The 13,902-nt window shown below is 31.5% G+C and overlaps 1 protein-coding gene across 1 annotated transcript; it reads left to right on the top strand.

Moving 5' to 3' along the window:
- Positions 1-12,628: 12,628 nt before the first annotated feature.
- On the top strand, positions 12,629-13,654 carry LOC108827788 (sufE-like protein 2, chloroplastic). The gene is given in 2 exon segments (XM_018601274.2): positions 12,629-12,985; positions 12,988-13,654. Coding segments are annotated over 2 exon segments (816 nt in total). The 5' UTR covers positions 12,629-12,766; the 3' UTR covers positions 13,585-13,654.
- Positions 13,655-13,902: the final 248 nt, after the last annotated feature.

The raw sequence follows: 13,902 nt of genomic DNA, 5'->3' as shown, positions 1-13,902 counted from the left end.
CTAGGAAAAAAAGTTATACAACATCCAATCAAATCTTAATTCAACTTAGCAATTACATTTTCAATATTTTAGGAGATTTTCATTTTTAAATTAATATGTTTATATAGATTTTCCGCGCGTAGCGCGGACAAAAACTCTAGATCAACATAATAATGTGTTAAGGTTGCTGAGAAAGGACATGTTAAACCTTCAAACTATGGTTATAAACTAATATATTTACCCATATCGATATGGTTATATTTTATTATTTTCAAGACTAAAATTTTCTTTTTTAAGAGCTGATAAATTTGGTATACATATGTTTTTCACATTATTTCAATATTCAATGTAAATAGTATATATATTGGTTTGTAATAAATATTATAATATAATTTATAGTTAGTTATTGAGATAATACAATTTATTTAGTTTGAAATATAATAACATATATAAGACTACCACAAACATGTATATTTCTAAATAATTCTGGAGGTTTTCATGTTGTTTACTTAACTTAAAGTAATTTTTAGTTATAGTTAATAGATTATCTCTTTTGTATTATTTATAACACTAACTATAAGAAATTATATAAGATAAATACCACTTTCAAAAAATAAACACATGAAAATGGGAACTAATTATTTTTAAATATCCTGATAAGGTCACCTTTTCTAAATAAAATGGTAACAAGTCTGGTTTAATTTCAATTATTGCATATAATAAAACTGAAATTCATATTTTTGTGAAAATCATGTAAATATATTAAATAACCAAAAATATGTCATATAAATATAAAATCAAAATTAAAATCAATATAAACTTACTAAAATCAATATTAAAATATGTAGAAAGAGATGAATATTTTTGGAAAAAAATCTATTAAAAATTATATCACAATTATGAGAGGTGCCAAATTATAAAACCAAAGGGCTAAACTGTAAACAACAATAGCTAACTCCAAGTATATAAGTAAACATATAGTAAAGACAAGAGAAATACAATCAAAAAATGAAGACAACATCAACTAAAAACTAAATACAATTAAACATACAGAAGATGACTAAAAGCATATAAACGGTAAAATATAAATCATACAAGAAATAAACTTTCAAAATCGAGGGATAAATGTCAGGGTGGACTAAAGCTTATACCAAAGCAGATATACAATAGAAAATATACGATATAAAAATAAAATTTAATAAATAAAGTCTTTAATAGATCCACATTTGTAAGCTTAATTATATAGGATAAAATAATACTTTCATAAAGTATCGGACATTAAAGAGTAAAATAAAAATTATGTTGATAACGAACATTAATATTAAAATATATAAAGATTCAAAATTCACATTAATTAATCATATTTGTTATATTTTAAAATTAATTTAAAATATATAGAATTCGCCATAGCACCATTACAATATTTTATTTTAACTATTCCACAAACATTACTCAAAGTTTTAAATATAATTTAGCTTACCAAATATGTTATTAATACTTTTATAAAAGATAAATCATTCTTTACACTATCATTCTCACGTCCGGACTTCAAAATAAAATCAAACTAAAAAGATCAACAATGAGCAGATATTGTCGGGCAAATACGCATGATCCAAGATTTAAATCCCCACAATCCACAATCCAAATCAAAACTCATAATTGGTGTACAGCTGAACAGGTAATTTTAACCCCAAAAATTACCTTTCACCTTATTAACATCTAATTATAATTACAATTCTGTTTTAGGTCCACAATAGTTAAGCTCATACTATAAAACAAACAAGCATCAGATTTTAGGTCTCTACAAAGCAAGAAAAATTGGAAATTTCAATTCGCTATCGTCACAAAATAGGAAATTTTAAAGATTCACACCAGTTCAAGGTGAAAAACATTGTCTACAAAGAGATCTTCAAAGATCTTCTATCCCACACATATATTATAATTTAAATTATAATGCTTTCATTTCAACAATATCAAAATGTCTTCTCATAAAAATGAAAAAATCCAACAGATTTATAAAGCACAATGGGGCATTCATTTGAAGATATACAAAGAATTCTTATTCAGCTATATCAAGTATGTATCTTTAACCTATGATAGCAATTGTTTCGTACCCATTTAAATAAAATTAACTGACTTAATTTTTGTCCATTTGAGGCTGTTTTATTATGGATCACATTACAGACTTTATTCTTTAGGATAATTGAAGTCTTTTTTTACATTATTTACGTTACTATAAGCAACCATTTTACTCTTTTTAATTAGTTACATGCATTTAATAACTATCAGATTTCATCTAATTTAGGGAAATATATTACTCTAATCCGAGACAAAATCTAAACTTATGATCTAAAGAAAAATTAACAATTTCAACACTTATCCGCGCGTAGCGCGGAGATTGAATCTAGTTCATATTAAAAACTAAGTATATACAATCAAATAAAAATGTTGATAAATTTTAACTAAATGAAAATAGAAAACATAAGTTATCGAAAGACAGAAAAATTAAAATAAATGATTGCTCATAAACTAATAAACGTTACATATAGTAAGTTATGAAAATGCTTGATAACATTTTCAAGGGTTGCCTTCATGCAACACAGTTATATTTCTTAACTATAAAAAATATTATTGAAAGTTAAGAGCATAAATAAATTATAGACCAAATAAGAAAACAGTTAAATAACTGTTATATAAGTTATTTTATAGTTTATAAATTATATTAAGTAATTATATACACACGATAGCAAAAATTCAATATTTTTACAATATAACTAAATTGAAAATAACATTTAAACAGAATAATTATATTAACAAAAAAATTATTTAAAAAATAATATTAATAATTAAGTTAATATATTTTTACTTGAGTTATTAAATTTATATATCAGTTATATTATTTGATTATATGGTGGATAAGATTGTGGTTCATGTTTTAATAATATTTGCAGTTTTGCGTGTTATCTATAAAATATGCAATAAAATTATCTGAGATGAATTTAAGGAACATATTATCTCATTTCTATTATAAAGTAAAGTTAAATTAAACCAGTGTGAAATGACTTGGGTTTCATATTTTAATTTAAAGTATATTTTGACCGCACTTTAATAGCGCAGAATATTTTATAGTGAAAATTTTACTAATAACTTTACAAATATTTTGTTAATTTGTAAAAAAAATTTCTATTTAAAATATTTTGCATTTATATGAACATTTTTAAATCTGATCCGGACTTGTGATCAAAATGGTTAATTCGGTGATTGGATATGCAATTCAGTTTGGATTTTTAAAAAATATTCATATTTAAAAATCCAATATAAATATCCAATCACCGAGTTAACCATTAAAATATTCTACAAAATTGTATTTCTATATAAAGGTTTCATATGATTAATAATAAACAGGTTTCTAAGAATTAACTTAATCTCTAAAAGAGATTAGGTTAAAAGGAAGTAAACTTTTTGGTTCATATCAAGTTGTGATAACCGCCTTAAGAAGGACTTCTTTTTCAGTGGGATGAGAGAAATTTTCGTGTACCAATTATCCAATTTGGTTTTCACTCTTTGAACTGAAAATCCTCTTTTCTTCTTTTCCCTATATGTTCAGGCAGTCCGAACCCTCCACTTTTGTAATACCAAAGATGTTGGATATGTTTGTATGTGTTGAACAGGGTGATCTGATACGAATTGTCAAAATAAATATGATGGAAATACAGAAAAATAATAAATAATAGAACTATTTTTGGCGGGGACACTTGAGTAAAAGAGTGTAACCATCAGGCGTCAGCTATGACGAAAGAAAACAACTTTCCCAAGTCCCTTTCCGACATCATGGGACCTAAAAAATCAGTATTCAAGTCGAATATGCTTTTGATTTTTTTTCCTAGAAAATCATATTTAATTTAACTTTAATAGAAACTAAAAAGAGTTTGTCATCGTGAAAACTGGAGGAGGTAGGTCGAAAGAGAAAGCGATGCACGTGCCAATTAGATTGGTCACTCTAGAGGTGGCCTCAAACTTGGTTCATCGTATCTTCTCTATTCGATCAACGATCAATAAAGTTGCAATATATTTCGTTAACCAATTTTGAGGCCAACTATCTTTGAAAATGGTTCTTCAGTTGACTAGGTCGTGTTTGAATCATTGACTAAACTCACTTTGGCACTCTTTTAAATCAGTCCACTATATCAGCACCTATTATTTGTTTATGCACACTTAGAATTCAAGTAATTAGAGTGAGTATTCTAGTTAAGTTTTATGGAGTGGTTGGTAAATCCCTATTCAGTAATATGCAAGGCGTAACGCGTATACTCGATCTGATCCTAGCGAGTTATGAAAAAAGTATACGCAGGGTGTTGTAAAACTAAGTGGGGAAACTTGTTTCTATTATTAATCTCGACCAGGGGTCTTACATATATATATACATCAGGTCGTGTTTATCCTAAGTGGATAAGTACAACAGTCGATAAGCATTATCTCCTGCGGTCGGTACGGTCCTGGTCGGTCCGGTTATGTCGATCACAATCTGGTACATAACACTCCCCCTTGATCGACACATCCGGTACTGGTTCGTTGCATGCTTAATGTTGCCTCATTAAAACCTCTCCTGGAAAACCTCAAAACCAATGTGGCAAAATGGGAAACCATGGACAGGAAAAAGAGTACAACACATGAACTCCCCCTGATGAATGCATCACTGTAGTAGACACATTCCATCTGGTATCCGAGTCTTCCTGAACGTTGAAGCTGCATGTGACTTGGTGAAGATGATCAACTGGATTCTCCTTGAATGAACTAGTGAATGTTGGACGTCTTGATGTCTTTGGAACTCCATAAAGATGTGGTCAGGATGTACATCTTTGATGCTGATCACTCCATGTCTTGGTCGGACTGATGGCGCTTCGAACGATGCTCGGATGGACTTTATAGTCTGCAATAAAGCTTTACTTGCAGGTCCTTTTAATGTCCAACGGATATACTTTGGTTATATGGCTTTATCAAAACGTGGACATTCAATATATATTGAGTCTTCTGACCCAAACACATACGAACCACTTCTCTTTATATCTTTTGCCCATTTGGATTTATTTCTCTTCGTATGTGCCAATTGTTTTATCCATTGTAGCCAGTCTTTCTTTATTTCCTTTTGTCGATCAATGTTATGTTATAGACCTTGTCTATACACGTCCATTACCATGAGTGTCTAAGGTAAAACCATAAATAATTATTTGCTGCAATGGAACTCATCAAACTATGAATTCGCAGTCAAATGCACTCATGTCTTTTATACATAGCTATCGATCTTTTCTTGCCTTTAGCAATACTATACTTATTAAGCCACGACCAGGTATGCTTCTGGTCACTATCTTAGATTATGGTTCTCACTTTAGGCGTGCTGACTTAATCATTCACACACTCACACGGCTATGATAATTTCTGCAGTTTTACCATATGTAAGACATAGCCTGTTTAATCAATTGATAACTTGTATCATTGAAATCATTGAACCTCTCTTTAGGTTGGTTTGTTATAAACATAACACAAGGAATTATAATATCCTCTATAGGGATATATGGACTGGTTGTACTAATTATTTTCTTAGTCTATCATTCGCAGCTGCCTTGTTTCAGTCCATGAATAGCTTAGGAACAAAACTATTCTATGAGAATTTCTTCTCATCTTTTTGATACTTTTATCATTTCTTTATCCAGTGATCAATATGCTACTTACTACATTTCTTTCTACTTATATCCAGACCTTTTCGAATTTGTAGTAGCATCCACCACATAGGAGTATATCTCCTTATAATCTGTTCCTTTGGTCTCTGTGAGCATCCTTGTGTAATCAAGCCATTCCTTGATACTTTAAATAGGAATATGAACACCTTAGTCCATGTCTCACGATTTCTTTTCCTTTCCCACACAAAACCTATTTTCACTGGTTTTATCTTATCAGATGATGTTTCTATATATGGCCAATACACCCATCTCTTTTATAGATTCTTTGAATCTTTCTTTGAACCCCCACGGTTTTCTTTAGTCTATGAATGCATTCTTGTATTCTCGTGGGTTCTGATCCTCGCTTATATCTTTTAAACTCAAGTGCTATTTCCTTATGCATATTTATCTTTTATGTGTCGACACTTCTTTTATAGTGTTCCATTGTGTTCCAGACATGAACTAATCGATTAGAGATTTCATTCTTACTAAGAACCTTCATTTACCTTGCAGTTTGGCGTCCCAAACTACATGGTCTGGTATCTTAGATGTTTAGCTGCGCAGCCTTATCTCAATGTCTGGTCTGGTTTCTCTTATGACCTCAGATATGTCATTTCTATGCACCTTTCTTTTCATTTCTGAGGTTCCTTATCTTATGGAACATATTGGTCTATCTTTAGACTCTATAGCAACTTGATTATGTCTCTTCTAGGACATTAATTTCGTGGTGCTTAAGCTGGTATGACTTAGTCATTCTTTTTCTTTTCTTTTCGGGTCTAATCTGTCTGGCATTCTTTTAGCTAGCTTTGTATGATCTTTCTTTGGACGTCTTAAATCATATTCTCTGGTCCGAGGATCTTGCCAAGACAAGGATGGAATTAATATCATTCCATTTCTTTATACTTGTACCAGCTTATTTCTTTCTCCCCCTGATGTTGGATAGTCGGATTTAATCATACAATCCGTGAACCTTGCCTTAATCTGATCACCCATATTTGGCTCAAGGTTTCTTATAAAATCGTGGGAGAAAGCTTTCTCATATCCAACATATATTCCCAATCTTATCTCATCTTCTTATGAGGTTCCATCCTAGACGGCACATATTATTGTGGTGGTCTAAACATAATCTCTTAGGATGGTCTATGTCTGGATCATGACCCTTTATCATCTTTAGATGGGAATATCTATGCTCACTTTATATGGCCTGATGCATATTTTTATTACATGTAAATCCATGTGTTCCCAAGCATTAGCTAGTGATCTTTGTATCACAAAGAATTCGGCCAAGTTCTATCATGGTCATAGACCATATCACTCGGATTTTTAGTGTTGTTCATGTACCACGGGAGTGTCATTTCTCCCCCTCATGAACATGCTTATAAATCTTTTAGATACTTGGAACATTATAGCCTATTGAGTTTCCCTTGTGTACATGTTACACAACGTGAGATTCTATGGGATAACTCTTTTGTGCCTTTTCTCGATATCAATCTTTGCATCAATTTTAAAGACCTGGATGGCTAGTCCAGTCATGCCATAAAGTGTATAAAATTTCGTGGTCAACCTATCTGGTTACCTAGGCCTTTTGCCTTTATCATACTGATATTTTAGCATAGTTTAGATCAGTTGGGAGTACAGTCTCGACCATTTTTATGCCTTGGGCAATTTTTACTTTCTTTATAATCTTAAGGAACTTATATTTCCTTTGCCCATTGGTTCAATGTGGAAACCATTCACTTTTCAAAATTTTATAACTCAAATGGGACTTTTATTTGGGTGAATAATTCATGTCCCTTTTAGGCAATGCCTTTGGTCGGATGATTTTTAATTACTATACTCATTTTCTAAATTTTCATTTGTCATTTATCAATCAAGGAATTATCAAGCCAATCAAGCAAGATAATATAAGACCAGAATCAACTTTTATTATTGCTATATATTTTATAAATGACAAGCAAATCAAATCAAAACATAAAACATGAAATCAGAATGTCTGAATCTTTGATTCTTTAATCAATGTGTAAGCCAACCTCACAATTTATATTTTCCATACGGCTTCCTCAGGTTTTTCTTATATATCATTTTCATCCTCAATGTTTTCAGGAGGTTTCATATCATTGTCTTGTTTCTCAATGTATGTTTACTGAATTTTATCAATCAGTTGATGGTATCTCGAATTTTCTGCTTTCTTTGCTCGGCTGCCAATAGGCATGATAATAAGTCTTTATAGGTCGTGAAACCTTTTAGACTTATGTGATAACAACATATCCTTTGAATGAAATGTGGAATAGTTCATATAAAATAAGTCCTCTTCTGTTACCACTTCAGCACATAGTTTAAAAACTATAGGTGATTCTCATTTGAGCAGAATGATATTTGTCCACGGATTCAAAATCCTAGAACCTGAGAATCTTTCATTCATCTATGGCCTTTTGCCATAATACCATTGAGAATCTGAAGTTTTGTTTTGACCAGAGGTCATAAGGATCCCTAGTATTTTCATACTGCTCTCTCTCAGATCCTTAGTGAGATGATAGCACATAATTGTTATGGCTTTATTTTTTTTCACTTTCAGTTACATAATTACCTTGATTAATACACTGTCTGAGTCCTCTTGACATCAAGACTACTGAAGTGTTCATTTGCCATTTTCAATCAATTATCTCCATAAAGATTTTAGGGTAGTATAATCTGAAGTTTCGAAATTCGACATCTGAAATCACATTATCCAAAACAGGTCTTAATTTATGTTAAGTAATCTTTTTAGAAAATTTTATTATTCATATCAATACTTCTTATCACACGCACCAAAAAAATAATTTTTTTTTTTTTGTTTTTTTTTTAAGTATTGATGCAAGCAAAATAATCGAAGTTATGATGCAATCTTAGAAAACATTTCTAGATGATCAATGAATCAGAGAAGTTTCCCATAAAATTCTATAAAAAGAAATTTCTATAAAAGGAAACTTTCTAAAAATGGAAACTTTCTAAAAATGGAAACTTTATATTTTCGAAACTTTCTATAAATGGAAACTTTCTATTTTCGAAACTTTCTATAAATGGAAATTTTATATTTTCGAAATTTTCTATTAAACAATCAAGTAGACAATCGAATTTCAAGTTGATGAAATCGATCAGATTTAGATTTTAAAGGGGATTGATCGATTTCTAGGTTTTATCGATTTGATCATTAAGATCAAAGAGGTTTTGAGATTCAGAAACCATTGTGGTTTTGATTTTAATTGTAAAACAATCTCATATCGAACTTTTGGTTTAAGAGTTTCGATTTACTCATGGAAGGGTTTGGACCTATTAATCTTTGCTAGGGTTTGATTTGGGGTTTTGCAAAATTTTAATGGTCATTCCTTTATCAATCAACCATGTTCGATTATGAGTTCTTTTAGGTTTCAAAGTTTACCTTTAGAACTTTGAAGTGTAGATTTGGACCACCGAGAGCTGGAACAAGTCGGATCGCGAACTGCATGACCGGAACGGATCAGGAGCTGGTCGCGTGTCTTAGGTTGAGCAAAAACCTCTTGTATCTTTAGAAACCTTAATCAAAAATGAATCAAAACAAATTAGTATAGATAGATGAAGTAAATCGCAGAAAATAACAAAGTATAAAGAGAGGCTGCGGTTTAGGCTTTTGATTAGGGTTTTAGGGTAGTTGACGGCGCGGGTTAGAACGGAGCTTGAGGGCGCGGGTTGGAACAGACCTTGAGGGCGCGTTTGAGATCGGATTGATACGAGGTTTGCGGCGATGGATTCTTCACGTCAAGAGCTTCAATTTGATATATTACACGTCGTCTGGTTTCTTACGGTTTGAGAGAACGAACGGTTTGAAGTCGTCGAATGAGTTTTAGAATTTCAGGGTTTTAGGTCACTTGACGGCGCGTCTTAGAATAGAGCGTGAGGACGCGTCCGGAGTCAGATAGAGGCGAGGCCGACGGCGTTAGATTCGTCTCGTCAAGAGCTTTAATTTGATATATTACTCGTCGTCTGGTTCCTCATGGTTGAAGAGATCGATCGATTTGAAGTTGTGCCGAAATTAGGGTTTTTAGGGTTACTGGCGGCGCGTATTGAAACAGAGCGTGAGGGAGCGTCTGAGATCAGATTGACACGAGGTTCACGGCGTTGGTTTGGTTTCGTCGAGAGCTTCGATTTGATATGTGGCTCGTCGTCTGGATCCTTACGGTTGGAGAGATAGAGCGATTTTAAGATGCGCCGTTTTTAGGGTTTTTGGTGGTTTTGGGTAGCTCGGGTTTTAGAGAACGTATCGTGCTGATAACGTGTTGTAAAACTAAGTGGGGAAACTTGTTTCTATTATTAATCTCGACCAGGGGTCTTACATATATATATATATACATCAGGTCGTGTTTATCCTAAGTGGATAAGTACAACAGTCGATAAGCATTATCTCCTGCGGTCGGTACGGTCCTGGTCGGTCCGGTTATGTCGATCACAATCTGGTACATAACACAGGGATTATTTTTATGTTTTTAAAGTTCATTGTAGTCTATGGGTTAGTGTATAGGTTGTTCAGGTTTCATGTTCAAGAGCTAAAGAGAATGATTTTTGTTTTCTGTCATTAATAACTGTGAAATTACTGTAGTGTATTCATCTTCTTCCTAGGTACTGTCGACAAAATCTTAATCTATGCTCCTCTTTAATTAAATTTTGAATTATTAAACCTAAATGAATATTTTTCTGTTTGTGTTTAGTTTTTTCTTGACTTTTCATTTTATGAAAATGTTGATAAAAAAGTGGAAAAACTAATATTTTGAACTATATCTTTTATATATTATTTGAGAAACATTATAACATTTGAATTATGATGTGTGTTATCCACTGTTCGAAAACTCGCTAGGCGTTACGCGTGCGGCACACTGGGGCCTAGCGAGTTATTAGAAAAGCGGGATAAAATCGGGGAGTAGGCGGGGCGTAATTTTCATAAATTATTTAAATTTTTAATTATTTTACACAACATATACACTTAATAAATGTTTATATCACTTTAGACAATAAATGTCTTGCGGTCCAGTGGTCAGTTAGACCTTCCCAAACGCCCAAACCCAGGTTCAAAGCCCAAGTATGCTGTTTTTTTTTGTTTTTTTATTAATGTAGGGGTAAAATCGTAGTTTTCTTATCATCTTCTTCCTCGAGTCTGAACCCTAATTTTGCAGCCGTTTTTATTTTTTTCAACCTAAATCACCATTTTAAGCTATTTGGTTCAATTAAACTCAGTTTCTCTTGTTCTTACATCTTATACACAATAATTATACTGATTTCGAGTACAAAATCTTCATAACCCAAACTTTTTTTTTCTGAGCCGAGTTTTCAAGCGATTATACCAAAATCGCGGCGGTGAAGCTCGGCCAAGCGGTTTTCCGGGGAGTACTCGGCGCTCCGGCCGCATTTTCGAACAGGGGTGTTATCATTACTTCATTAGAATGATTCTTAGAATCCTTACAAAATAGATTGGTCCATGTAGACATTTAATATATTTTTTATTAAATTAACCATAAGTTATTATTAATGTTAGTTTTTACTTAAATAAAATCTAAAAATTAATCTACTGTGGTTAAAATATATATTACAATAAACGATTTTAAATAAGAAAGATTTGATGAAAGTTTGTGTGGCTTCTATTCTTTTTAATTGTATATTGTGAAAATAAACGAAACAATAACATTAACTATATAATAAAAATTATATTTTGTATATTTTATAATTTGAATTTAAAAAGAACGATAAATTATTAAAACCTTTAAAAATTCCACATATAATACTTTGATTAATAATTTAAATATTTTGTTATAACAAAATACATACGATTATAATCATATGAATAAAAGTCTATTTTAATAGATATTCCGATTATACATATATATATATATATATATATATATATATATATATATATTTTTAAATAACGTTTAAATTAAACTATATACTATCTAAAATACATAAATATTTTAATTTCAAACTTTGCATTTAATTTTTTAAAATTGATTAAAATTACTATAAATATTAAACATCCAACATTGAAAATTATTTTAACAATGATTTTATTTTTTTATAAAAATATACAAATGATCATAAAACCATATGAATATGAAACCTCTTTTAATAGATAGCCAAATTAAAATTATATTATATGTCTATGTTAATATCATTTCAATTTGATTATATATCAATATACAAAATTGATTGTTTGGAATTACATTGACAAAGTGATTGTAAATAAACATGAGTTATTGTTTTGATTTATACGCTAGTGCTAATTTATTTATATACATAACTGTTAATGATTTCTTGTTAATATATATTTAATATTTATAATATGTAAAAGAACATAAAATGATAATATGTAAAATAATTTATACATACAAGTTTATTTCGCGTGATTCGCGAATTTTAATCCAGTTAGGTAATAAAAACAAAATATTAAAAAAGGTTCAAATTCTTAAAATAATGAATCATTTTCTGTCGATGGAAATAGTAAACGTTGTCTTCTCTATGCGAAGAGTTTTTGAAATAAGAGCATGATTAATCATGATTTTTTATTTGGGGTTTTTAATTAATGATTTGACATTTTTACACGTTTTGGTTATGAGACGGTTTTTATATCTTCTATTTAAAAGATGGTTTTTTTAAGTTAAAATCTAAAAAACTAAAAAGCATGTCTTACCCGAATCTAAAAACTTTGTTTAAAAGATCGGTGTTAATCATAGTCTAAGTTTCTAGAAGAAATATGCCAATTATTGACAAAAAAAAAAACGTTATTATTTTTGTCGTCAAAATAGAATTGAAGCTTTAAAATAGTGTATTATTAAATTGGTTCACTATTACTCCATTTATTACACATTTAGAAACAAATAATAACAATAACAGAGCACTAGTTTTGGCGCGTTCTAGAGGAAAAAAAACTCCATACTTTCTAATCTTTTTATCCTGTCTTCGTCGCGTAGTTCAAGGTGCTCTCCTCTGATCATCCTTAAGTATCTCTCCCCCCTCATCTTCTCCTACCTCTTGCCTTCCATTTTTCTTGATCCCTTTTGTCACGGAACATGAACACTTCATCGCCGTTGAAAGTCTTTGCTTCTCCTCCTCTAATTTCTACCTCAAGAACAACTTTAAAAGCTTTCTCTACCCCTAAATTTTCTCCTAAACTCCCTAAAAGGACAAGATGCATGCAAGATTCTAACATCAATCTTAACTTCGGTTCTAAACCGAAACCAAACCACGAGTTCCCTGTTTCTTTCGCGACTGCTTCCGTTGAAGCCCCCTGGCAACAACAACAACAAGAACAACCTCGGCCGACGACAAGCTTCGCCTCCTCGTGTCTGAGTTCCGATCTTTAACAGAACCGATCGACCGAGTCAAACGTCTCTTGAACTACGCGATGGATCTAGCTCCACTCGACGACTCGGCTCGTGTTCCGGAGAACAGAGTCCCGGGATGCACGACTCAGGTATGGTTAGACGTCAAGATGGACGAGTTAGGTAGGATGAGGTTTAGAGCAGACAGCGATTCAGAGATCTCCAAAGGGTTCTGTTCCTGTCTTATTTGGATCCTCGACGGGGCTAAACCAGAGGAAGTGATGAACGTGAGAGGCGAGGACTTGGCGGAGATGAACGTTGGTGTTCACGGGAAGGTCCAGTCGAGAGTCAACACGTGGCACAACGTCTTGATGAGTATGCAAAAACGGACCATGGCTCTTGTTGTTGATGCTGACGTGGCGCACCGAGAAAGAGACAGAGCCCCACCCCATCAGCATGATCTTTTGTTTGGTTATGTTAATGGAGGAAGTTACATGGAATCTTCTAAGGGTCGGCATGATTACTCCATTTCGCTGCTTCCTTTGTATTATGATTACACTATATGAATGTTTTGGTGTTTTCTATAGATTGTTGTAAAGCTTTCTGAAACATAAATTAAAAGTTTGTGTTTCTGTATTCTGCAAATTTAAAGTTTAGTAATCAAAAGCAGTGCCGGTCCTGAGATATTCGGGATCCAATACGAAATTAAAAACCGAAACGCTTAAATATGACATAAAAATTTAATTTATAAACACTTAAATATAAAAAAAAATATTATATATCTTCAAAATATTATATTTCCTACATTTTTTTTGCAAATCAACTTTCCTAATCAAAGTTTGTGCTATTTTTTTTATTTTTCAGTAAAAGTTTATCTTTATAGT

This window comes from Raphanus sativus, chromosome 2, assembly GCF_000801105.2.
Source record: "Raphanus sativus cultivar WK10039 chromosome 2, ASM80110v3, whole genome shotgun sequence".
In the NCBI taxonomy this organism is placed as follows: domain Eukaryota; kingdom Viridiplantae; phylum Streptophyta; class Magnoliopsida; order Brassicales; family Brassicaceae; genus Raphanus; species Raphanus sativus.
This window is presented reverse-complemented; position numbering and strand designations above follow the sequence as displayed.